We start from the raw sequence: 23,474 nt of genomic DNA, 5'->3' as shown, positions 1-23,474 counted from the left end.
GCTGCATTGTGCAGCACCTATAGAAACAGCAAAAAACCATGAATGGAACAACTTCTATGTGTGCCACACAATGCAGCACACATAGAAGTTTCAAATTGCCATTTGTAATTGTTTATGTGCAGGATGGGACACAGGTTTTGGATTTGGCTTTAATGCATCAGTATTAATTCATGCTAATACTTATAACAATACACCTTAAAGTGTCCTTTTGTGACACAAGGCAAACTGCTTGTCTTTTAATTAGGTGAGTTGAGCAAGTTCTCACTCTCCAGCAGAGAAGCTTACCCACAATATTGAAATCAACATTTGCAATGGTCATGCTGATAGGAGTAGAGTTCTGTCTCGTCAGTGACCATTACAAAAGCTCAAGGAAAATTTCAAAGCCTAATACTGGACTATAAAATGTCTTCATTATGGGTAAAGTACTGCTTATTGGATATTATGAGTGCACAAAGTTTGCATCCTGCTCGACCTCCTATGGTCGAGCAAGGGTTGGGTTATCCACCTGTGTGTCATTGGTCCTGCATATCAAGCACTATGAAATTTACTTTCAGCTAGCATGGCTCCTATGTATTAAAATATATTTCAAACAACCAATAATATTCATAAATAGTTATTTAAGTACAAAAAGTCCAGTTAAGAAAAACCTAGTTTACAGCTCTCTGGGAAAGTAGTTAAAATCTTGAATCATCAATATCCAGCCACTATGTTAATCATCTCAGAAGACTTTAACATGCCGACAAACCAAGCAGAGCTTTAATTCAGATGTGCCGTTCTCAGCTTAACAAATATAATCTTACTTTATTACAGGAAGACCATAAAATACCATTAAAATCGTTCTAACATTTAAAAAGTCACTGCAACTTTCTGTTATTGACTTTACCATCATTTCAAAGGATCTTGTATCCTCTCTCCATGATTATCAAGTGATCCCCATATTAGAAATGGACCATAATCCACAAATAATCTCACTTGTATCATCGGTTCAGTCAAGGTCTATGGTAACCGGGTCAACGGCTTATAATCTGAAAAGGTTAGTGTGAGACTCATGAAATCAGATATAAATATGGGCATTTATAGAACCTGCAACTGCTACAGCGCTAACAGAGAAAATAGTGAAGTCAATAGTAGAAATCTGGCCCTGTTATTGTGCTTTCCTGTTGGATCGCTTTCCTGTTTCAACAACATCAAGAGGGTACACTACAAGGCCTAAAAGATCAGGATGGTATACAACTAGATTATTCCTGCAAAAAAGGGAACATAATAAAGCAACAAGGGCCATCTTCAGACAATCGAACTGTGCTCTAAAATCTTTGGAATTGTGCAATTTAAAATGCCTGAGAAGAACACTCAAAAACAAAATATGGAAAGCCAAACATACATATTGTGATGGAATATGGACCAAGTTGTAATATGCCTGCAAGCAGAAAAATCTAAAAGTTTTCAGGGGTCTAATAAATAATCTTGAATATAGTAGTAGAAAAGCGAACAGTGGTAACATTCTTGAACAGTGCTGGGTATCCTTCATTCTCTATCTATATGGGGCCTCTTCAGACACAGCTTTGAGTAATTTCATCTACCATCATATGTCAAGCCCGTTGAGCAGCAGAAATTGCGGAATGAATAAAAAGGATCAACCTCATAATGAAACACTAGTTATGGAGACATGGCAAGTACATCAAGTCGAAATTGCATTAGGCAGGATTAGATCAAATGGAGCGCCAGGCCCCAACGGGCGCCTGAAGTCCATCTTCAAGGCAAAGATAGATTTCTGGTCACAAATCCTTACGTCCTTGTATAATGTTGTTATAAAATCTAAAATGTTTGTTGAATCATGGCGGTGAAGTATATTCCAGCCAATCTATAAACTTGGCCCAGAAGACAATCCAGCTAATCATAGGCTGATTGCCCTAACAGATGTGGAGGCAGAAGTAAAATTCAAATTCAAATTCAAATTCATCTTTATTCGATCATAAATAATCATGAAAGACACATATAACAATACAAGGAGGCAGAAGTCTTCTCAAGCTGCCTGCTCACTGACTTGGAAGAATGGGACGCTAAAGAAGAAATGTTCCCAATATTCCAAAATAGGTATCCAAGGGGTGAGTCCAGCCGCGGTCCATGCAGGTAACAGCGGTGGGGCGGTTGAGCCGCGTTCGAGGGATTTCGAGGGACGATGCTGAGGAAAAATTAAATAAATAATTCATTTTCCTTCAGCATCATCCCTTGAAATCCCCCTCACGTGGCCCCACCGCCCCACTGCTGTTACCTGCATGGAATGCGGCTGGGGTACTCAACGTCCATGAAATTGACCTCTATGACTTTATCGGCCAGAAGAGCAAAGTGTAAAAAGTAAAAGTTATATAATTGTTTTGTCGATATTGAGGCCGCTGTTGATTTTGTCCCCCGTAATATTCTTTGGGCTAAGTTATCTGCATGTTGCATCCCAAACCAACTACTAGACATGATTAAATTGTGGGTCCAGGTCTAAGTTGGGGATGGTAGCTGTATAACTGGCCGATTGGAAGCACATAGTGGTCTTAAACAAGGTTGTGTCTTAGCACCATGTCTTTTTATCTTTCTATGGCCGATTTACTGTCACATTTAAAAAATGTTAACGTTCATTCGCCTAACTTTGCAGGACAAAATACAAAATACTTACAGTATGCAGATGATACCATACTGTTAAGTCATACTGTTATAGGCCTATGAAGACTAAAAGATTCATTTAATAACTAGATATTAGCCAATGGTTTATTGATGAACACCAAAAAAACTAAAATAAAGGTGATTGGTAGTACAAAATCAGATATGAGAGTATGGAATATTAATGGGCTACATATTAAACTGTAAAATTCTATAAATATTTGGGAATTACATTTGATGACAGATTGTCTTTTAAACAGCATTTTTTTACCTTGAAAGGGAAAGCTACGGCATTTTTGTTCGCTTTTAGAATGTTGAGAGACACGTAAGCTTGTCCGAACCACGAGAATTTACTCAAGGTAATGAAAGAAAAGTTTATTCCCTCCCTGGCCTACTAGTCAGTGATTTTTCAAGGCAAAGATTATGTTGATAACCCACAAATAAAAGTTTTTAAATCTGTCTTCAGGGTTCCAAAGAATATCGGGCACGCCAATGTCAGATTAGAATTTGGTTTGAAAAGACAAACTTTATTAAGACAATGTGCATTTTTAAAATCTTTATATTCTTTCTTTTGTTCTGACCCAGGGACACTTGCGAACCATTGCTGGCAGGATATAATGAGGTATGAGCATGCTAAGGGTTGGAGATCTTATCTAACGGAGAGTCTAAACAATTTTAAGTCTCAGCCCTTTGAAGATATAGCTAGAAACAAAGCTGTGTTCAGACAGTCATTAAATCAATCATCTAACTTCATTGACTCTATTGGATAAGGATGAATTTGCTAAAAAAAAAGACGTGCTTGGTCTGTTCACCAACTCATTCACCAAATTGGAACCACAATTGTATCTTATTACCCATTTAAAACCGTCTACAAGAGTCACATTTATGCTGCTACAATTTGGGAGATATCCCACAAAGGACGGAGCTCCCACATGGGAACAAAATTGCCGCAAAACAGCTGTGGGTTATATGGCTTTTATAATGAATCTCTCTTGCATATTGTATCTAATTTGTCTGCAACTGTTAGAAGAGAGGAAAACCCTATTAAAACCCATTCTTAAAGAAATCAGGGTGAGAACATGTCGACAAGCAATCACAACTTGTCTCTCTTGGAAATTGGCCCGTTTGACAACTCAGTTTGTAAAGTTCATTCTAATTGGAGAAAATGTTTTGACCTCAGAGTGTGACACCTGATATTAGGGGTATGTTGTATAACTAATAAAAAGTTTCTCTTGATGATGCTGTCAGTCCCAAAGATGTTGATTGTCAACTGTACCCTCATAATTAGATCTTGTAGTTGCACGTAAGGCTCAAACATTGAAATTTTGAAAGGTTTTCATTGTTTGCAGTAACGGGGTACAATCCCAATCTCAAAATAATTGTTCATTCGGTGTAGGTTCTTTTGTGAGGAAGATGTTACCTTTTTAAATCAATTATAAAGAATGTTGTTTTGAATTCTTAGAAAAGAACTGCACAGTGGCACTTTACCTATGGCATTTTAATGTATGAATTTTAAAATAGGGGGTAGTGTAGGTAGTTCCCCTAAGAAGAATTTACTATAATATAATTTAATGACCAAATCAACTTTAGTATGTCCCATGCATAATGTTAAGTATGTATTTTATACTACATATTTATAATATTTTTAGTAATCAACAATAAAGTATTTTCTTCTTTCTTGTAATAAGCTAACCAAACCCACAATGTATAGTTATTTTATGTCTCTTTAATAGCAGTCAAATCAATGATGTAGGCAAAGTAATTGGCAGAAGGCAATGGAAAGTTAAAGTGATGATGTCAAAGTAATGATGGGTCACCCTTAGAAGAATATTTCATCTTAAATTCTTGCTGTGTACTTATAGCAGTCAGTAGCTGCTTTAAAGAGAGCAGGCTGCTTAAGTCAATGTCTTCTTTGAGATACAGTTTTGTTTGATCAAAGTCTTATCTGATATTTTGTTTTCGACAGATAAGTCATGCATCTGTGCTCTCCGCTCTCAGTGATAAGCTTCAGTTTCCATCCTTTATGCGAACTGTGCCTAATTACTCATTCCAGAACATTGCCCTCATCAGGCTGGTTGGACACTTCCAATGGACATGGGTAGGAATGATAATATCCGATGACGAGGTGGGCTTGCAAGGCGGCCAGGGAATTCGCAAAGGAATTGAGGATAACGGCGGCTGTGTGGCATTCATGGAACAAATTAATCTTCAATTTTCCAAGGGGAAGATCCTGCAACTTGCTAAAATGATTCAGGAACATTCAGTGAAAGTAATATTTGTTCATGGCAATGAGGTGCATGTCAAGCTGTTGCTGGAAACAATTTATGAACAAAACATAACCAGCAAAGAATGGATATTTACAGCAGCCTTTATTATAACTCCTGCACTTCTAGAAGGCCAGGCATGGAAAGTATTTAACGGGTCATTAGGAATTGCACCTTATACAGACCGCATCCTGTATTTTGAAGACTTTCTGTCTCAACTTCATCCGTCTAGATATCCTGAAGACATACTAATGAAAGTTTTCTGGGATCAGGAATTCCATTGCAGAATCCAAGAAGAAAATAGGACTAAAGTTTATGACACCAGAGAGATAGCCAGAAATTCCAAACCCTGTTCTGGGTACGAGGCACTGGGGAATGTGTCCCAATCCTTATTTGAGCTGAATGATCTAAGCTACACATACCAGAGCTACACTGCAGTCTATGCCCTTGCTCATGCATTAGACACCCTAATATCCTGCAGGCCAGGGCTTGGATCCTTCAGAAATGGATCATGTGCTGACATCCAAGAAATCCACCCTTGGCAGGTAATAGAAAATTGTTACGTTTATTTATTTACATATGTTTGGGAATCCTAGGTCAATGCATGGGGATTTTGCAGATCTATATTTGGACACACTATTTCACACTGGGCTAAAAGGATTTTGTTGAGATTTATATTTTGGTGGCAATACATCTTGCAACATTCTCTTTGATTGACTGCAAAGAGCAACTATCATGAAAGTAGTAATCAGGCCCTGAGTGATACATCTTACAGAAACAGAACTCTCTAGATCACATCATTCCCTATATCCACCAAAACTGCTAAATGGCATTTCCCACTTGCAATGTTCCCTTAACAAATCCAAAGTACAAATGACCAAATGTCAAGCCAAAGCTTATTGTTAGTAAAAATAATGTATTCAACATTTCATAACTATCTCTGTTTTAATTAAGTTGTGTCCCATTCCATGATGAATTAGTAGACCAGTATCAATTAACCATGATCTCCAGTAACAAGAGTCCCTAAAATTGGAAAATATGTATATCCTAGCATTACAAATCATTCACTAAATATCAATGTTCCAATGATTATATAATAATAATAAATACACTTTAAGTTTATTTACCAGCACAATCATGCCATAATATGTACCCAATTAACCAACACATATTTTCATACCCATCCTAGGCTCTCATAGCCCATTCAAAAAGGCCAATGGAAACCGAAACCTAATGCTACGTTCATTTAGCAACCCAAATCAACATGGCGTGACCAAAACAGACTGAATAGTGCATGAAAGAAACACGTACCATATTCGATTAATTTTGATAATCCCGACCTACTCTTGCAGCATCTTAACATCCATTCTAATAACCCAAATTAACATAATCATGTTTAAAGCAGACAAGAATACATCGAAAACCGAAACGTGATATTACATTAATTTTAGAAGCCCAGACCAACATGGCAGAATCAAACATGACCGACTAATATTTCGGAAAATGGCGCGCCATATTCAATTCATTTTAATGATCATAAATTAGTTTCAAAACATTTATAAGTGCTTGGGTTTTGGCGGAGTGATTGGATAAGTACATGGTGCTGGCTGGGTGATTGGAGGGGTAGTGACAAGGACACGGCTGGACTGCATCTGTAGTGCTCATAGGATTGTAGGGGAATTAATTCCCCAACTTAAAACACGCCACAGGGCATGTTTGCACACATGTCACATCAGGCCCTGCCCCCTCCCTTCACCACTGTGCAAATGCGCCCTGTGGCGCGTTTTAAGTTGGGGGATTAAGTCCCCTTGAATCCTGAGGGTCCCTGGGGTCCAACTAGCTCACCTGGTGCCTCCAGTAAGCGGCACATAGCTGCGTTATAGAGAGGTGTAAAAAGGGACATGGCCTCAGACCACCTCTCCGCAACGCAGCCATGTGGCTCTTACTGGAGATACCTGGTGGGCTAGTTGGCCCCCAGGGACCCTCAGGATTCAGGGGGAATTAATTCCCCAACTTAAAACGCACCACAGGGCGAGTTTGCATAGTGTTGCTGGGAGGGTGCGGGCCATAAGACGCAATGGCGGCTTTATTTTTATTTCAGTTTTTTTAGAAGGGGGCTGTGTGGCCCACCTTCATTTCCAATTTTTGGGCCCTGGGAACTTAATCCCCCAGGGCCTGACCTATTTTAAAAAAATGTAAGGGGCCCGAGTGGCCCCCCTCCCGAGGCCTTTTTCGACCCTGGGGACCCCATCCACTGGGGCATGGACAGTTTTTTTCAAAATGTATATATTTGGAGGGGGCAGTGTGACCCCACATCCTCAGGCCAATTATGGCCCGGGGTCCTCATCCCCCAGGCCTTTTATTTTTCTTATTTTTATTTTATTGGGGAGGGAGGCTTCATGGCCCCCCTTCCTGGTCGCTCCTGGCCCCAGGGACCCCATCCCGCGGGGCTGACCCTTTCCGTTGGGGACCATGGGGGGAGCCCCAATTCCCCCACGGTCCCACTGGCTCCCCGCCTCCTGCGTGAGCCGGCATTCCTTTTCCACAAGTAGAGCTGCTGCCATGCAGCTCCCCGTGAGGAAAATAAATCCTGCTTTGGATTTTGGGGGCAAGAGCAGAAAACCTGCTCTCGCTCCCAAAATGCAATGCAGAATTTGATATGACAGGGCGGGAGCCGTGCTCCCAACCTGCAATAGCAAGCAGCAGTGTCCCGGGGGTGGGTATACAAGGACACTGCAGGAGATCGCCCTGGGGGGTGGCAGTCCCCAGGGCCATCAAGGGCTCAAGGAGGGGTGCTGCATGGCCCTCCTTCCTACTATTAGAGCCCGAGGGAGGTGGTGGTCCCCTGGGCTCGGGGGTCCGTAATGGACCCCCGCATTTACATACTTAGTGCCCCGGGGAAGTGGCATTCCTCGGGGCATGTGGGGAGGCTCAAGCCCCCCAAAACAAATTTTGTTTTAAAGAGCCCCGTGGGGTGACGGTCCCCAGGGGTTGTGGGGGATTTGGAGGCCCCCCACACATTAAAAAGCAAGCCCCAGGGGTGGCAGTTCCCAGGGATGCGGGAGGGCCACAGGCCGACGGCATCATATAAATGAAGCGCAGGAGCCCACGCTTCTTTTTTTTTTAAATCATTTTGGCGGGATTTGGGACCCCAGTGCAAATTGTGGCAAAATCACTTTAAAACATGCCTTTTGGGGGCATGGGGGTGCTTGTGGGACCCTCTTTTCTTGTTTTTTAATCTTTTTATACTGTTTTCTTGTGACTCAGTTCTACCGAGTCACAAGATAGCTGCCAGTGTTGGCAACCAATTAGAATGAAGTTTGTTTTTTAGATGTTTCGCGAACCCACCTCTGCCCTTGATATCGATATTTTTTCTTTTTCTAATTTTTCAGGAACTACTAAACGGATTCACACCATTTAACAAAAGAGACTCTTTCTGAACCAAGGGCTTCCTTTTTGCCAAATTTGATATAATCCCATTCAGCAGTTCGAGCTGCATCTTTGTCAAAGTTTTCTAAAAAATTACATGGGGAAAACACGTTTTGGGACCCGCTTGTTTCTCGGCCCCCGCTTTACGAATCACCCCGAAACTTTCAAGACAGGAGCTGACCGTACTGGGACATAGGTATGGAAGACAAATGGTCCAAGACAAAGAACATAAACATTCAACCAATCATTCACAAAAAATTTGAACAGCCGCGCTACTACATACAAAAAAGGTTTAATCAGTTCTGTATTTTTCTGTACATTAGATATTGTTCATAATATACGGTTCATTGCAACTGAGACAAAAAGTCAATAAACATAGGTGCCCACATTCACAACGGGAAGGGGGGGTGAAGGTGAAGTGAGGGAAGGATGGAATTACGTAACAGTGAAAGTCATTCAGTGACACAAAATATTACAAATTTCAAGGAAACACTAAACCTGGTCCCCTGGATAACACCAAGGACCAAGAAACAAAAAGCGCTCAAAAAGAGTCAGACTGACAAATGTGCCATCACAGATCCAAAATCCCTGATAACCGTCAATGTTCTGCTTGGGAAAGGGGATTTGGTCGTATTAAATAAAGTCGACGTTTCGACCCGTAAGAAAGGTAGGTATTTGGTCCTTACACGGTGGGTCTTCTTCAGGACAGTATACAGTTGTGAGCGGGCAACCTCCTAAAAGGTAGAAATTTTTTTATTATTAAATGAACACCAGTTATGTTAATTAATAAACATAGACGGTGGATTAAATGGAAGGGTGACTAGAGCTATTAAAAACATGTTGTCGAGAAAATACTCCGATTAGAAAATAGAGTCAAGGGTGGATGGATTATTGCGTTAAAACAAGGGGAATCTGCATAGAATCTCATCCGAGAAATGGGGCAGAAAAGACCACCTAAGGATTACTCAGAAGGAGTGGAAGGTACCGTCTTATATACCAGAAAAAGGGCTCTCCCCCTTGGATTATATAAATAGGCAAAAAACTAGCTTACCACTATGGTGCAGCGGTAGCTGTACAGCGTCAACGTGCATGGATTGATGTCACGTCTTAAAGTCAAAATCAAATTATCCTGTCTGGGTGTCGAAATAAAGAGAAGCAATATTGAGCCAAAATATATACAAACCAAGTCATTAAACTTGTAGATACTCAAAAGGACAATGCTTACCACATATCCTCTGATCAAACAGCCGAAAGATTCTTGGGTTGCAGGGTCGTACCTTGAAGGAAGTTAATTTTTACCTCGTAAATAGAGCCTAAAAGTATAAAATAAAGATAGGCAGTACATAACCAGACGAGGGTCAATTATAAACGTCTCATTTGTGCGCTAATGGCCAAATAATTGAAGAAGGGTGTTCATGATTCTTTACATTCTATCCGGTGGTCAGTATCATAGTGGAAGGGTTTAATTCAGATAAAATAATAACAAGCAATTTACCATTAATTATAGAGACGGTCAGAACAGCGGTGAAACTCCTAAGTACAATCCTCAATCGGAAGGGGTTGGGTAAGTCGTATTGTTTGTGCCTGAGAAAATAAAAGACACAACAGGCACTTGGTATTACCGCCTTAGGGTTCAAAATGCTCGAGGGACACAAGAGAAAAAGTGTGTATTATGCAGCACATACCTAAATGCCAAACGCCATCAAATAAAGAAACGATCGTTTCCCCAATGCATCATGTCGAATTGAAATGCAGACACGGGGACTGATTGCTGAGTAAAAATCAATTTGGTGCCCCTAAGGAATAATTAGAAAAACGGCATCAATGAGCAATCTGGCGCTTCCAGCCCATATTATTACTATAATTCTGAGCAAAATAGGGTACACCGACCCGAGCGGTTTTTACCTGTAAGATGAAACCACTCCGACTCCGGCAACCACAATCCCGGTAGAAGGCAAAGCCGCGAATGCTGTGTGTTACTTCCTTGTTGGTGATCGCATTGGGCGGAGTCCCGTTCCCACGCGCCTCCGAGATGGACGAAAGACTATAGCTGTAGTCCAAACCATTAATAGGACTACACCAAAGGGAAAACAGCGCTCGCATCCGAAAGAGCGTCCGTTTTGGGAGAGAGTGCAACCAGTTATGCTCTCAGACCCGCCAAAATGGTCAGGGCGCAAAGTAGAATTAATATAACTAAATGTGAATCCTCGTGGGTCCAAATGACCTGTTTGGATAGAAATAGTTCCTTACATTCCTCAAGTAATTGGAATCAAATAAATAGCATGACCATAAAGTCGCATTCCCAAACACAGTTGCCTCCCTGCCTCCTATTCTCTAAATGTAAGGCGTACCCGCGTAGCATGTCTAACATCACATAGGGAGTAAGTACATCCATCATATTTGAACTTAGTATTAGCGGAAGGTTTTCCCGTTGAGTAGTGTAAACTAATGTGTACATGTAGTACAAAGCTCCGGATCAGCATGGACAACAATACATATCTGGTTTGGTCCACAGACAATAAATAGAATAATGAGTGCACCTGTCTCACAGGATGGTGTAAACTCACACGTTCATGCATAATGTGATGAAATGAGTTATTTGTGAGTGCACCTTTCTCACAGGATGATGTAGACTCACACGTTCATGCATAATGTGATGAAATGAGTTATTTGTGAGTGCACCTTTCTCACAGGAGGGTGTAAACTCATACATATTATATGCATATTCAATTGATAATTATACTTAATGCCTGTAACCCTGAGTTATTAATAAGTGCACCCTTCTCGCAGGAAGGTGTAAACTCATATATATTGTATGCATTTTCGATTAGTAGTTGAACTTAATGTATAGGACCTGTAAAAGGTCACACTGAGGGACCACATTACTAATTTCGGAAGACACATTCAGAGGTTCGCTAGTTGCGCAAAGCTGCTCTCAGATTCATTAAGACCCTCTGCTACGGAGTTGAAGATGTGTATCCACTTCATCTCTCTGGTGTTCAAGACGCTGGATAAATTACCACCCCTAGGGCCCAGTGTTATGTGTTCCAAAACCGCCCATTTTAGTGTTTCAGGCAGATGATTGTGTTTTTCACAATGTTCCACAAGGGGAGCCCCCACAACCTTACATCTAATTCTGCTACAGTGAGACAGGAATCTGGTTTTCACACACTGTTGAGTTTGACCGACATATATTAAGTCGCAGGGACAGATGATCCCATAGATCACGTTTTTCGTGTTACAGTTTGTGTGGTCCTTGTACACGTGTCGATGGTTCTTAAAGACAAATTCCTTAGACTGAATAGTAGACGGGCAAGCTTTACATTTGCCACATCTGAAATGTCCAACGACTGGCAATTGGTTCCAACATGATGCCAAAGTAGGTTCAGGCGGACTTTCCAAAAAAGATGACACAACATAGTCTTTCACATTCCTTGCCTTTTTGAAAGCATGCATGGGTACACTGGTGATCTCTAGATCTTCAGCGATGAGTCCCCAATGTTTGTTGATCAACTTTTTGATGGCATTGCTTTTTGTAGAAAAAGTTGTGACACAAATCATGCGCTTTTCAGATTGGGCTGTGCGTGTACTAGGTTCCAACAGTGTATCTCGATGGCAAAACCAGGCTCTCTTCTTGGCCCTTTTGATTAGACGTTTGGGATAACCTCTCTCTAGGAGCCGTTCCATTAGTATTCCTAATTGTAGCATGTAGTCATCTTTTTTGCTGCAATTCCTTCGCACTCGAAGGAACTGTCCGTAAGGCAAATTATCTCGAAGACTCCTGGGGTGGTGACTTGAATATTGGAGCAAGGAGTTTCGTTCAGATGGTTTTCGAAACAAGGTGGTGAATAGAAAACCATCCTCTGCAGCGATGGTAATGTCAAGGAAGTCAATTTTGCTCTTACTTGATTGTATCGTGAACTCGATGTCTGCAGTTCGTTGGTTCAACCAGGTATGAAAACTTATTAGTTCAGTCTCATCTCCTGTCCAGATCAACAGCACATCGTCGATGTAGCGTACCCAGAGTCGTATATGATCTCGAAAGGGATTCCGTTCACATGTGATGAAGGTATTCTCATAGAAGGACATGAACAGGATCGCCAGGTCCGGAGCAAAGGCTGCCCCCATCGCCACGCCCTTTGTCTGTAAATAAAACACATTCTGGAAGATGAAGAAATTTCGCATCATGGCGATTTTTAGTAGAAGAATGATGAAAGAGGTCGGGACCTGCACAGGTGCCTCGCGACTGTCCAAAGCTACAGTTGCCACCATTAGCGCCTCTTCCTGAGGGATGCTTGTATACAAGGATACAATATCGCAAGTTACCAAAAGTTCTTTATCGGGGTCAAAAGGTTCACCATCTATCAACGTTATGGTATGAGTGGTGTCTCTCAAATATGTCGATGTAGCTTCAGCTAGTGGTTTAAGAAAAAAGTCCACATAGCGGCATAGTGGCTCGAGGATCGACCCACATCCCGAAACAATAGGTCGACCAGGTGGATTGTGGGCATCCTTGTGTACCTTTGGTAAGGTATAGATGGTAGGTATACGGGGATGACGTTGGTTTAGATATTCATATTCATGCTCTGTCAAAAACCCTTGTTGGACACTGGGACATAAGCTTTGAAAATTTTGCGAAGATTTGTCAATCAGCACCAAAGTTATTGGGAATACAATGTTGCTATTATCCTATGGTAACTAGGTCCTAACTATAACTACCTACTGGTGACCTCCAGTAGGTAATGTATATATATATAATTTTTTTGTTGCAGTTTTATATAGTGCATGGGGAGATTAAGTGATTAGCTCAGAATGACAGGATGCTTGAGCATCCCGCCAGACTTGAACCTGGTTCCCCAGCTTCAAAGTCAGCCGCTCTAGCTGTTACGACATTGAGTTAAAGATCTGTTCATTTTTTTCAAAAGCATATAGTTAATTTTTGTTTATAGATATTGGTCTGGTAATTTGGCAAGTTGATACTTTATGTCCCGGAATTGGTCTCTTACTGAAATGAGTTCAGGGATGTGTGGGTAGTAATTAGACATAAGAAAACTCCTTGTCTAACCCATATTAAGGATCTTTGTGGCAGGGTTGGCCTACCAGAGCTTTGGGATTCGCCTGATGTATCATGCCCGGCCCTTCCTAGGGCGGACTTGGTTCATCAGTACAGGCACCATAATCTAGCAGCTCTCCATGCTAGATCATCAGTGGGTAGACTGACTACTCAGTTCCTTCAAATAAAAGAGGAGTACAAAAAGGAGAACTTCCTTGACCTGATATATCCAGCATCGGCAAGGAAGTTGTACTTGCAGTTCAGAATGGGTTGTCTGCCGCTCAGGGCATTTACTAGCAAATGGGACTCGAATAACAATACAGAGTGCCCAGCTTGCAGACATCATTCGGAAAGTGAAGTCCATGTTTTCTCTTTCTGTCCTGAATACCAGTTGGTGCGTAATCACTGGGTGTAGGAACTAGGGATATAGAGAATGTGAAAATGCCTTTAGAGTACTAAAATATGACACTCATCCTCCAATCGTTTTCGCCGTCTCCCGCTTTTTAAACAGAATGTGGTCAAAACGCAGAACCTTTTTAAAGATATAAACTTTGATCCATATATTCTATGAATTTAAATGTATTCTTTGGATAACTATCGTGAATGATTTAATCTGAATTTTAGTAGTGCTGCTTTTATACATGTAAATAGGGGTTATATAAATACGATTTTAGTAGTGAGTGATATACTCTACGTTATTTATTACTGGAATGTACTGTTTTATGAATTTTATCATCTACTTTTATGGTCCTTTGTGTCCGAAATAAATTTATCAAAGAAAGAAAGATACTTTATGTCCAACAGGTAATAACATTTGTTTTGAATCATCTTAAATTAATTTAATTCTATAAAATGAATATTGAAAAAAACTTAATTTTTGTTAAACCAATGAAGCAATGAGCCTATTTTGAACTAAAGATGTTTGTTTATATTTTTGGGATGAATATATTTTTAGATGGCTAAAGATGATGCTTTCATATCATGTTCTTCATCACCAGATCCTTTACTATCTGAAAAATCTGCACTTTAAAACCAACACTGGAAAGGAAATTTTCTTTGATGCCAATGGAGACGCCCCAGCAACCTACGACATACTGAATGTGCAGATATCTCAAAATGAAGGATTCAAGCTTGTAAAGGTTGGAAAGTTAGACCCAACGGGACAAGAAGGTGAAGACATCATCATCAACACAGCTGCCATTCTGTGGAGCGATGGATCTTCTAAGGTGAGGTTATTGGTATATGTACAGCCATTTATTAAAGTAGGAGCCCACATATCTAACAAAATCCTTCTTAAGAAATGTCTTATTGTGGTGTCCTGAAGCGCCATGGCAGCAGTTACATAGGATGCCTTGATTGGTAAATAAATTAATATAACTAGCAATTAATTTATAAACTGGAAAAATAGTTGAGTTGAGAAAGATCTAAGGAATACAGTGTGTGAAAGAAGATACAATGACACCTCAGATATTGTGTAAGAGATGCAACACTCAAAAGCCTAAAAGGATTTGGAATATATCAGATAAGGAAGAAATATCAAGTTGCTAGGGATACACTCATTAGTGAAGAAATACCAATGAAATACTTGAGCATGAAAGAGGTTTCTGAGACACAAGCAGTGTTACGTTTCATGGAGTATCCCAATATAGGTCCGAGTATCCTCCTAACCGCTCACCTACATTTGCCGTACCATTATACTACATAACTGGTTTTTGTATTGACCTTTTGCCAAGTTAACAATCACAGAGCTACCCAATAATACCCTTGGGACTGGGTATATTCAATAACAGAAACACATTGTCCCTCGAGGAAACATTTATAAAGTATTACTAATTTGTAGAAATGTCACATACATTAACATTTAATCGATAGAGCCACAGAGAATATATGCACAAATACCTTCATATATCAAAAATGGCATAATAATTCTCTTATGGAGTCTTTCCAAATTATTCCGGATTGTACTTTGTTGGGAATTAACCCCAATTGTATTGATCAGACTTTATGCCTTTTTAGTCACTGGGTTGACATGCATTGTTATTGTTGTCTTATTATATTAGATGTGTATGTGCAACAGTTTTCATCCTGAAGATGGTCCCAAGGATCTATTAGACCAATGGGGGACCGAAACGTCGACGCATAACACCGGTTTTCATATTTGTTGATTGTTTCACATCTCTAAACATGTTCAGATGTTCAGATGTTGTGTTTAAATTCCATGTATATGGTGTTTTGGATTATCCAATCGAAGCTCATGTTAGATGTCTTCGCATATTATCAAGCCCATAATCGCCACATTAGCGGCAGTTTCCTGCCGATAAAGTGGCGATAATTCTATCTCCCAGGCTTCATAATATGGCCCTATGTTATCTAAACGTGCAGATCCTATATAGGTTTATAGGAACTACACAACAGTGGAGCAACAACTATTTCCAATGGGAGAATGACATATCAACACATCTGGTTTGTACAAAAAGACTAAAGGTGGGAAGTTGATTTGGGAGCCTATATAAAGTCATTTGGAAAAAACACTCAAACTATCAGTCTGACCTCTTGCACCAAATAGATTTGCATAAAATACCACATTTGAATATTTTCGAATTAGCATTGCTAAGATTACCTCACTGCAGCCAAACATAAGCTCAGTGCCTAAGTCACACTGCCCATCTCTGTCACAATTGTATTCACAGCAATGGTCATGGCTTTAATTATAAGACACCAGCAAGCCTGGTCCCAAACTGTAGTTCCCTGTTTGGGTTAACCCCTACTCAGATATCCATTCCCAGAAGGCTTTGCCTCTAACCTATAGATCACCACAGCCCAAGGCCTCGTTCTGATGGTAACCAACCTGGATTCTTTTTTCCTCAATGCCATTTTATTTAATGTTATTTAATTGAATTAGACCTTCACGATTACGATACACAATAAACAATTAATATAGTTACATATATACAATAAATACATAGAGATATATCTAAAACAATGGTAACAAAGAGTAAAAAAATGTGTTTAGGTTATTGCCGACAAATTCATTTGGAGGAGAATTTATAATAGCGATCAGATCATTCACAGTAGTTGCTTTATATCTATCGCATATGGGGTATCAAAATTGAAACCTGGCCTCTGCTTCCTCTTTTATTGGACAAATATATAGCATGGAGAGTGGGTCTTGTTCCCTGCCGTTACACTGACATATATTTATCCCAATGTTTAGTATAGGAGTTCAAAGGCAAGAGCCCTAATCGATGCATAATAATGCAGCATTGTATGCTGTGTGCAAGAGTAAATCTTAGATATTGCTGGTAAATCTTATATTCAATAGAGGCTGAATAAGACCTGCAGTGGGATAATTGCAAGCAGTAGTTTACATCTAGGTAAAAACTGAGGTGCGGTGTCATATTTTTTAAAAGAGCTTTAAATGGGAACATGTCCAGGAATGTACAAGTTGAATTTTGCACTTGATGTGTGATAGAGCTACTTCAAGATTATTAATTATTAAGAGTGGTCAATCCAACATCAAAGGTTTTGAGCTTCAATAGAGATCTCACAGTATCTGTTTCTGCATGTAGCATATTATTGGACCATCTAGTTATATTTGCCAGGGCAATTGATAGGCACTAGGCAGTGACAATTCTAATCAAAGCGCCTGGACTGGCATAGCCTGACTAGTAGTGTTAGTTATTCTCGGCAGAAGATTCCCTTCATACTTATGCAGAAGGTGCCATTTATTTATTGACAGATATTCTAGGGCATATGGCAAGGTAGACAGGATTTGTATCCAATATATTTTCAAGAGTGAATTAAAATGCCTTTTTCCCCAAGAAAAAATAGAGGTTCTTTATAGCATTTACATGGGCCGTAGTTTTCTTTCTATTTTTTTGCTGTTTTGTCCTCATTCCACTAATCTTTTTGCTGGTTTATCTCTCACGCCTCAATAGAAAGGAGGGGTAAATGAGCTTGCTGTTTCCACATTCATCTCCAGCCCTGGTTTCTGCAGGGAGGGAGATGGGCCATAGCTGTCAATTCTAAGTGCAGAAGGTGCGAATTCTTTTCAAGTGCCTGTGCAAATATTTTCCCTAGATATGTGCACTCCTTTACTACCCCTACAGGTTTCCCTCCCAGTTTCCAGGTGAAGTGGATATAACACTTCCTTCCCCTGAAGGGAAGCACTTTCGTCTTCGAGATATTTATTTTCATAAACATTTTTTCAGTACAAATAAAACGAACATCTAGATTGCGTTGTAGGCCAATCGGTGTTAAGTCAAGTATGACAACATCATCGACATACATTAAAGTATGTATACCCTGAGAATCTATTTTAGGAGGGAAGTTCTTAATAGCTAAGGGGCACTCTAGTAAGTCAATAACAAACAGGGAGAACAATGAGGGGGTATCCGTTGGGGTTTGACCCCTTTTCTCCCCCATCTGCACTCTACACCATGTTGCAGAGTGTAGGGCCAGAATTAACCTTATTAAGGTGCCAGTAATACCCATGTTCTCCAATTTCCTCCATAGGCATGGTCTATCGACCCTATCAAAAGCAGTTGATCAATCTACAAACAAGCCATAGATTATCTGAGATTTTCTTATTACAAGTTTGTCAATTAATGTTTGCAAGACTCCGATGGTAGTGATGACGGAGTGTTTTGGTCAGAAACCTGTCTGGGCCATTGGCAGGGGTGGGGGAAGCTCGCTGCATTTTACCACGTGGAATTTCACGGAGTTGCATAATAACTCTGTGGAATTCCGCAGAGCTCCACCCCGCCCTCATCTAATCCACAACACACCCTCTCTGTTAATATCACCATGTCCATATACTGAAGATATGCCTAGCTTAAAACATACTGCCAAATAAATCAAATGCAAAGGCAGAATTTTGACAAGTAGAAGCAGAAATGACCACAATCATGGCAAGACCAGGATTAGGAATGGAGCAACCCCACATCTATATCACCCAACCAGATATTTGTCACTCCAACATCTGCCCCCGACTCACAACAGTGAACATTCCCATTCATGCTGTGCAATAATAACGTCCCTGTCACTAATACATCAATACTGTAAGACCACTGTCAACATCGGTACACCTTGAATACTTAATTAAAGCACCTCCACTGAATAACATACTCATCATCTACATGCCTCCATTGGGAGTCTGTATTTCAAGCCTCCAAGTGCTAATATTTAGCAACATACCACATACAACTATGGGGCATATTATCAAGGGGGTTTATCCCCACTTTTTTGGCTTTAAAAGCCAAGAAAGCGGAGATAAAATTATCTCCCTATTACCTAGCTGTCGCTAACACCAGTTAGCGACAGCTAGTAGGAGATAGCGACCATCTTGGGCCCCACTTTGCATGTCAGTGATATTTATCACTAATGACATGTAAAGTGGGCGTGCCAAGATGTTAGCGACTGGAAACAGTCGCTAACATCGCTATCTCCTATTACCAACTTTTGGAGAATATCTCCAAAAGCTAACACCTGCCCCTGAGCAGTTCTTAGCCATGTTATCCAATGGTAGGTGGATAAAATGGCTAAGAGCATTAGCTCGGTAATGCATGAATATCACTGACTTTTCAGCGATATTCATGCATTTCTCCCGATTTTGATCACTTAGGAGATATACCTTGATAATAGCAAGGTTCCTAAGCGATAAAAAGGGAAATAAGCTATACATATATCTTTTAAGATGATAAGTAAATATCATACCCTCCAAACTCTTTAAGCATTAGCAGTGTCCAGTTAGTGCCCATAGATATGCCTACAGATGATGCGCAGTTGTGTTCTTCTCCTATGCTTCATGGACCTTGTGTGGATATGCTGGATTTCCGGAGCGCTGTGTTTTGGATGATTCCTATTGTTGTGATCTGTTTCCTGTTTGCGCTATAATGGTCAAGGTACTGATTTTTACTAAACATTTTTTGCCAGCTTTTATATTTCCTACTTTTGAACATCTGTTTGAGTTTTCAGCCCAGAATGAAACAATAATTGAGCCAATGTGCATAAACACTAAAAATGCCCCTCGGTGGCCACCGTAACTTTTCTCAGGCTATTTATAGGGGCCACGCCCTGCCGCTCCCTGCAGATTATTCTCCCAGCTTGCGTGCTTGCGCCTCACCGGTAATGTTTGTTTCTGGTCCGGTAAGGTTTCCTTGCAGGTAGGAGATGTCGATTTTAACCCATTCTATGCTGATGACGACCCCCATCCGTCATGCATCACGGTGGGCATGTGCTGATGACGGCTGGGGGCTGTCATGATCCCGCCCACTCTTAAAAACGGACGCACAGGCGCAGAATCGCGGCCGCGCCCAAGGGGTTAAAAGCACTCCTCTGCATTTTCAAGACTCAAAAGTGCTCAAGTGTTTTCATTATTTATGAGCTTTTCATTTAGTTAATCACAGTGTTTCCGATTTCTGGCACACAGAAAGGTTATTTATGGACAACTTTTGAGAGCTCACATTTTCTGCCTTAGCGGCATTTTGTGTGTAGGTCATTTCAGTCGAACTTTGGAGACCTCATATTCTTTGGCTTGGAAGCATATTTTAAAAGTCATTTAGAGTTTAAGACTTTATTTATCTTTGCATGCATATAAGATTTAGAATCTGTGAATTACATTATGATATTAATAATGAGTATTTAAACACATGCTCTGAAACAAACTGTTATTCCTATTCTATGTGTGATTTTAAACAACTGTATAATCAATGACCATGTGAACTTTTATATGTGAATAGTAACAAGTTGCACATATGAACTTTTACATTACAAAGTTGCGCACATATATTCTCTTGAGTGTTCTTTAATGGTGTAATATGAATAATTAGAGAACTATAGAGAAATATAATAAATCCTCATCATCAGTAATTCTGGATACTCATTCATAGGCAGTAGCGACCTTTCTTAGTACAACTCTGGAAGTCTTTCAAGAGACAGAGAAGATATTTGAGACTTTGCCAATCTTTTTGAGACCTTTGTCGCTAATACAGAACATTTGGGATTTTCCTTTACAGATCTCCCTCCCCGCAGTACCCGCCCTAATTCCCTTCCCCCCATCTGGCCATCTTGATACTCTGGTGGTATTAAGCGCAGAGTCAAGTCTGCCTGAACATGGGCTTCTTGAGGGTACTCTTCCTGAGGAACCGGACCTGACAATGAAATTCAACAGGTATCCAGAATGAATGATAAGAGTTAGAATTATGATTAATCACAGACAAGGATAATATCGGCCAGGTTACCCAGTGCTCAGGGGGGGATCAAGGTAAATCTGATCTCCTGGAATGTGGCAGTGCTGGGCGCAAAATGATGGTTTCAAACTATATCCAAGTATAAGATCATTTACCTACAAGAGACCTGGGCAGTGGAAAACAATTTTTTTCTGGAAGGTTGCAAGTCATTCTTCCTCGCAGTGGAAGGATCAAGATATGGGCGAGATAGGGACAGTGGAATTATCTTTATCACCCTCGATCTGTGTGGGTCAGTGAAAAAACTATACTAGAACTCGACAGTGGCGTTTAGTTGGAACTCATCAGTGGTAGTAGGTAGAATAAAAGGACTCACAATAATTGATTTCTATAATGACAAAAATAGGAACTCAAACTTGTCGAGTGTAAAGGAGTTAGCTGGGCTCTTAGATCAGCAGCAGGGTGACGATTTACACTCGGCAATCTGATTGTGCTTGGGGATTTTAATTGTCATGTATGTTCAAACATTGGGATTAATATAGGGGTTACTTCCACATGTGTGAAAGCAGAAAAATGACACATGGAGCACTCTGTGGAGGGTCAGGAATTAAATGCTCTTTTAAATATCTATGACCTAACGGTTACGCTCCGAAAAGTAGTTATACTGCCCAATAGTCTTTATTCGCCCACTTATAAAGGTAGGGGTTGTGCATCCACCACCGATTTTATTTTTCTGTCATTAGCTCGGACTGATATTTTAACATCTTTCAGGACAATAGAAAGTACTTTCAGTGATCATAACTCTCTGGGTCCGGGGATGTGGACACAGTGAATGAAAATAGCTAAAAGCAGCAGGGTGGTAGGGGCATCAAAGGCAACGGACCAGGGAAGGCGTCTGCGGTGGTCACAGGTTGATAGTAATGCCTTCTATTTATCCTTTTTCAAAGAGAGGCAACAGGAGATTATGAAGTGCTTAGATATCTCACCCTCAGAAGATGATGTACTAAGATCTTTTGACACCATAGCAAAGTCGGTGAGAACATGTGTAACTGTACCAATCAAGTAGCCCAAGGTGGTTTGACAGGGAATGCTCTGAGGTTCCTTAAAGTGGCATTGAAAGAGACCCCCAAACTAGATCTAAGTCATCCAGCTGTTGTAGCATCTATAAAATATTTCTAAAGAAACAGAGGTCGGCCCTACAAAAACATGCTTGGGACGAACTGGTAGAGGCCAGTGATCTGAAAGATAGTTCCTTATTTTAGACCATTAATAATAGACCTTGCTTTTCCGAACCAGACAAACCATCCATATGTCACCACATTACACAAGATCAATGGAAGAGTCACTTCCAGTCAGTCTATTTTTTTGGGGCGGAAGCTTATTGTAATAATGCCTGGGAACGCCTCCCTTGGGATTCTTATATTGAATTTCAGCTATACCTGGTAATAACTGGTACAGAGGTGCCAGGCCCAGATGTGTTCAGAAGTAACATCAAGGTGTAGGCCCCTATTTTAACCAAGGTACTGAATGCGGCAGTGTCACCGGTCATGCCCCAGTCTTGGTCAACAGCCACCACTGTCACTATCTATAGGAAAGGGGGCAGAGATAATCCAAATTGCAACAGGCCCATTTTGCTGATAGACTCTACTGTTAAGGTCATGGGGCGGGTCATACTCTAGTGGAATGGGCAGATAGAAAATCATGTTATCTCAGAGGCATAATATGGGTTCTAAGCAGGCAAATCCACAGTAGACCAGTGCATGAACCTCTACCTAGTGATAACCAAACACACAATCGCCAAAGCGGGATCCATTTACTTAGGTTTTATGGATCTCACTGCAGCGTTTGACAGGGTGAACCATAGTAAACTATGGGCACGCAATTATAAACACCTTGATGTCCCTTGATGCCCATACCTAGGCTGCAGTACGTGTTACTGAAGAGCGAGATCTCACTGATAGATTTAAATGCTCAAAAGGGTTACAACAAGAATGTATTCTTGCCCTTTTTTTATTCTTGCTGTATATCAAAGGGCTGGAATCTGTAATGATTTCTCTGCATGTCGATACCACGAGATTAGATACTAGACCTGTAGCAGTTCTGTTTTATGCAGATGATGCCGTTTTATAACATGTACCCATTTAAGTATTGCAAATTGTAATTGCTGGAATTGTCTCCTTTATGAAGGGACTGGACTTTTCTCCGAATTTTGCTAAGTTGTTTGTGTTGGAAGTGGGCTGTCGAGGGAAGAGTAATACAACTTACGATACAGGCTCTCATAGTATAGCCAAAGTCCCAGCTTTTAAATATCTCAGAGTTTCACTTGATGCCAAATTAAATTGGAATTCCCTCAAAGAAGAGAAGGTGATGGACTCGAAGAAATGGGTGCTATAGCAAACTTTGCACATAGATGAGGCACTTAGTCACCTAGGGTGATTTTAAAATTATACCAATCAATTTGTATTTCTAAAGCTGTGTATTGGAGTGAAATCTGGGGGTCCCTCAAGGTACCCTGGCTTACTCAGTCCATGAAGAACTCAGGTGAGGCATGTGTCGGACTTAGTGGCAGTTAAGCCTCTGCACTGTTGGTTGAATATTTGGTGAAAGGAGCAGGCTTCCCTTCATCATGAGATAATCTTGGATTGCATCTCATTGAAGCATGCCCTTAAAATAGCATGGCTGCGATATATCAAAAATACACTTTGCACCCTAGGAAGATCAGATATGTTTGCAAATTTTAGATCAGTTAAGAAAGGCGATAAAAACCTCATCAATGATCTGTTCCTTTAAAAGGTTAACGTGGCTCAAGAACAAAAGAAACTGTTAAAACCTACAGTTAGAGCACATGCTTTAGTCAAATAAGTACAAGGAACAGAACATTATCTTATTAAT

At 40.5% G+C, this 23,474-nt stretch overlaps 2 protein-coding genes across 2 annotated transcripts in view; both read left to right on the top strand.

The window, feature by feature from the left end:
* LOC144774105 (vomeronasal type-2 receptor 1-like) overlaps window positions 1-6,405 on the top strand; it is a 140,939-nt gene extending 134,534 nt beyond the window's left edge. Inside the window, 2 exon segments of the mRNA XM_078659130.1 lie at window positions 4,616-5,458; window positions 6,316-6,405. Of these exon segments, the coding sequence (XP_078515256.1) occupies window positions 4,616-5,458; window positions 6,316-6,405 (933 nt within the window).
* A 7,955-nt stretch (window positions 6,406-14,360) lies between these two features.
* LOC144774103 (vomeronasal type-2 receptor 26-like) overlaps window positions 14,361-23,474 on the top strand; it is a 40,126-nt gene continuing 31,012 nt past the window's right edge. Inside the window, exons 1-3 of the mRNA XM_078659129.1 lie at window positions 14,361-14,621; window positions 20,412-20,566; window positions 23,376-23,398. Coding sequence (XP_078515255.1) covers window positions 14,361-14,621; window positions 20,412-20,566; window positions 23,376-23,398 — 439 coding nt within the window. The remainder of the gene's footprint in view (window positions 14,622-20,411; window positions 20,567-23,375; window positions 23,399-23,474) is intronic.

The sequence above is a fragment of the Lissotriton helveticus genome, chromosome 8 (genome assembly GCF_964261635.1).
Source record: "Lissotriton helveticus chromosome 8, aLisHel1.1, whole genome shotgun sequence".
In the NCBI taxonomy this organism is placed as follows: Eukaryota; Metazoa; Chordata; class Amphibia; order Caudata; family Salamandridae; genus Lissotriton; species Lissotriton helveticus.
The sequence above is the reverse complement of the archived record's forward strand: the minus strand, read 5'-3'. Positions and strand labels throughout refer to the sequence as shown.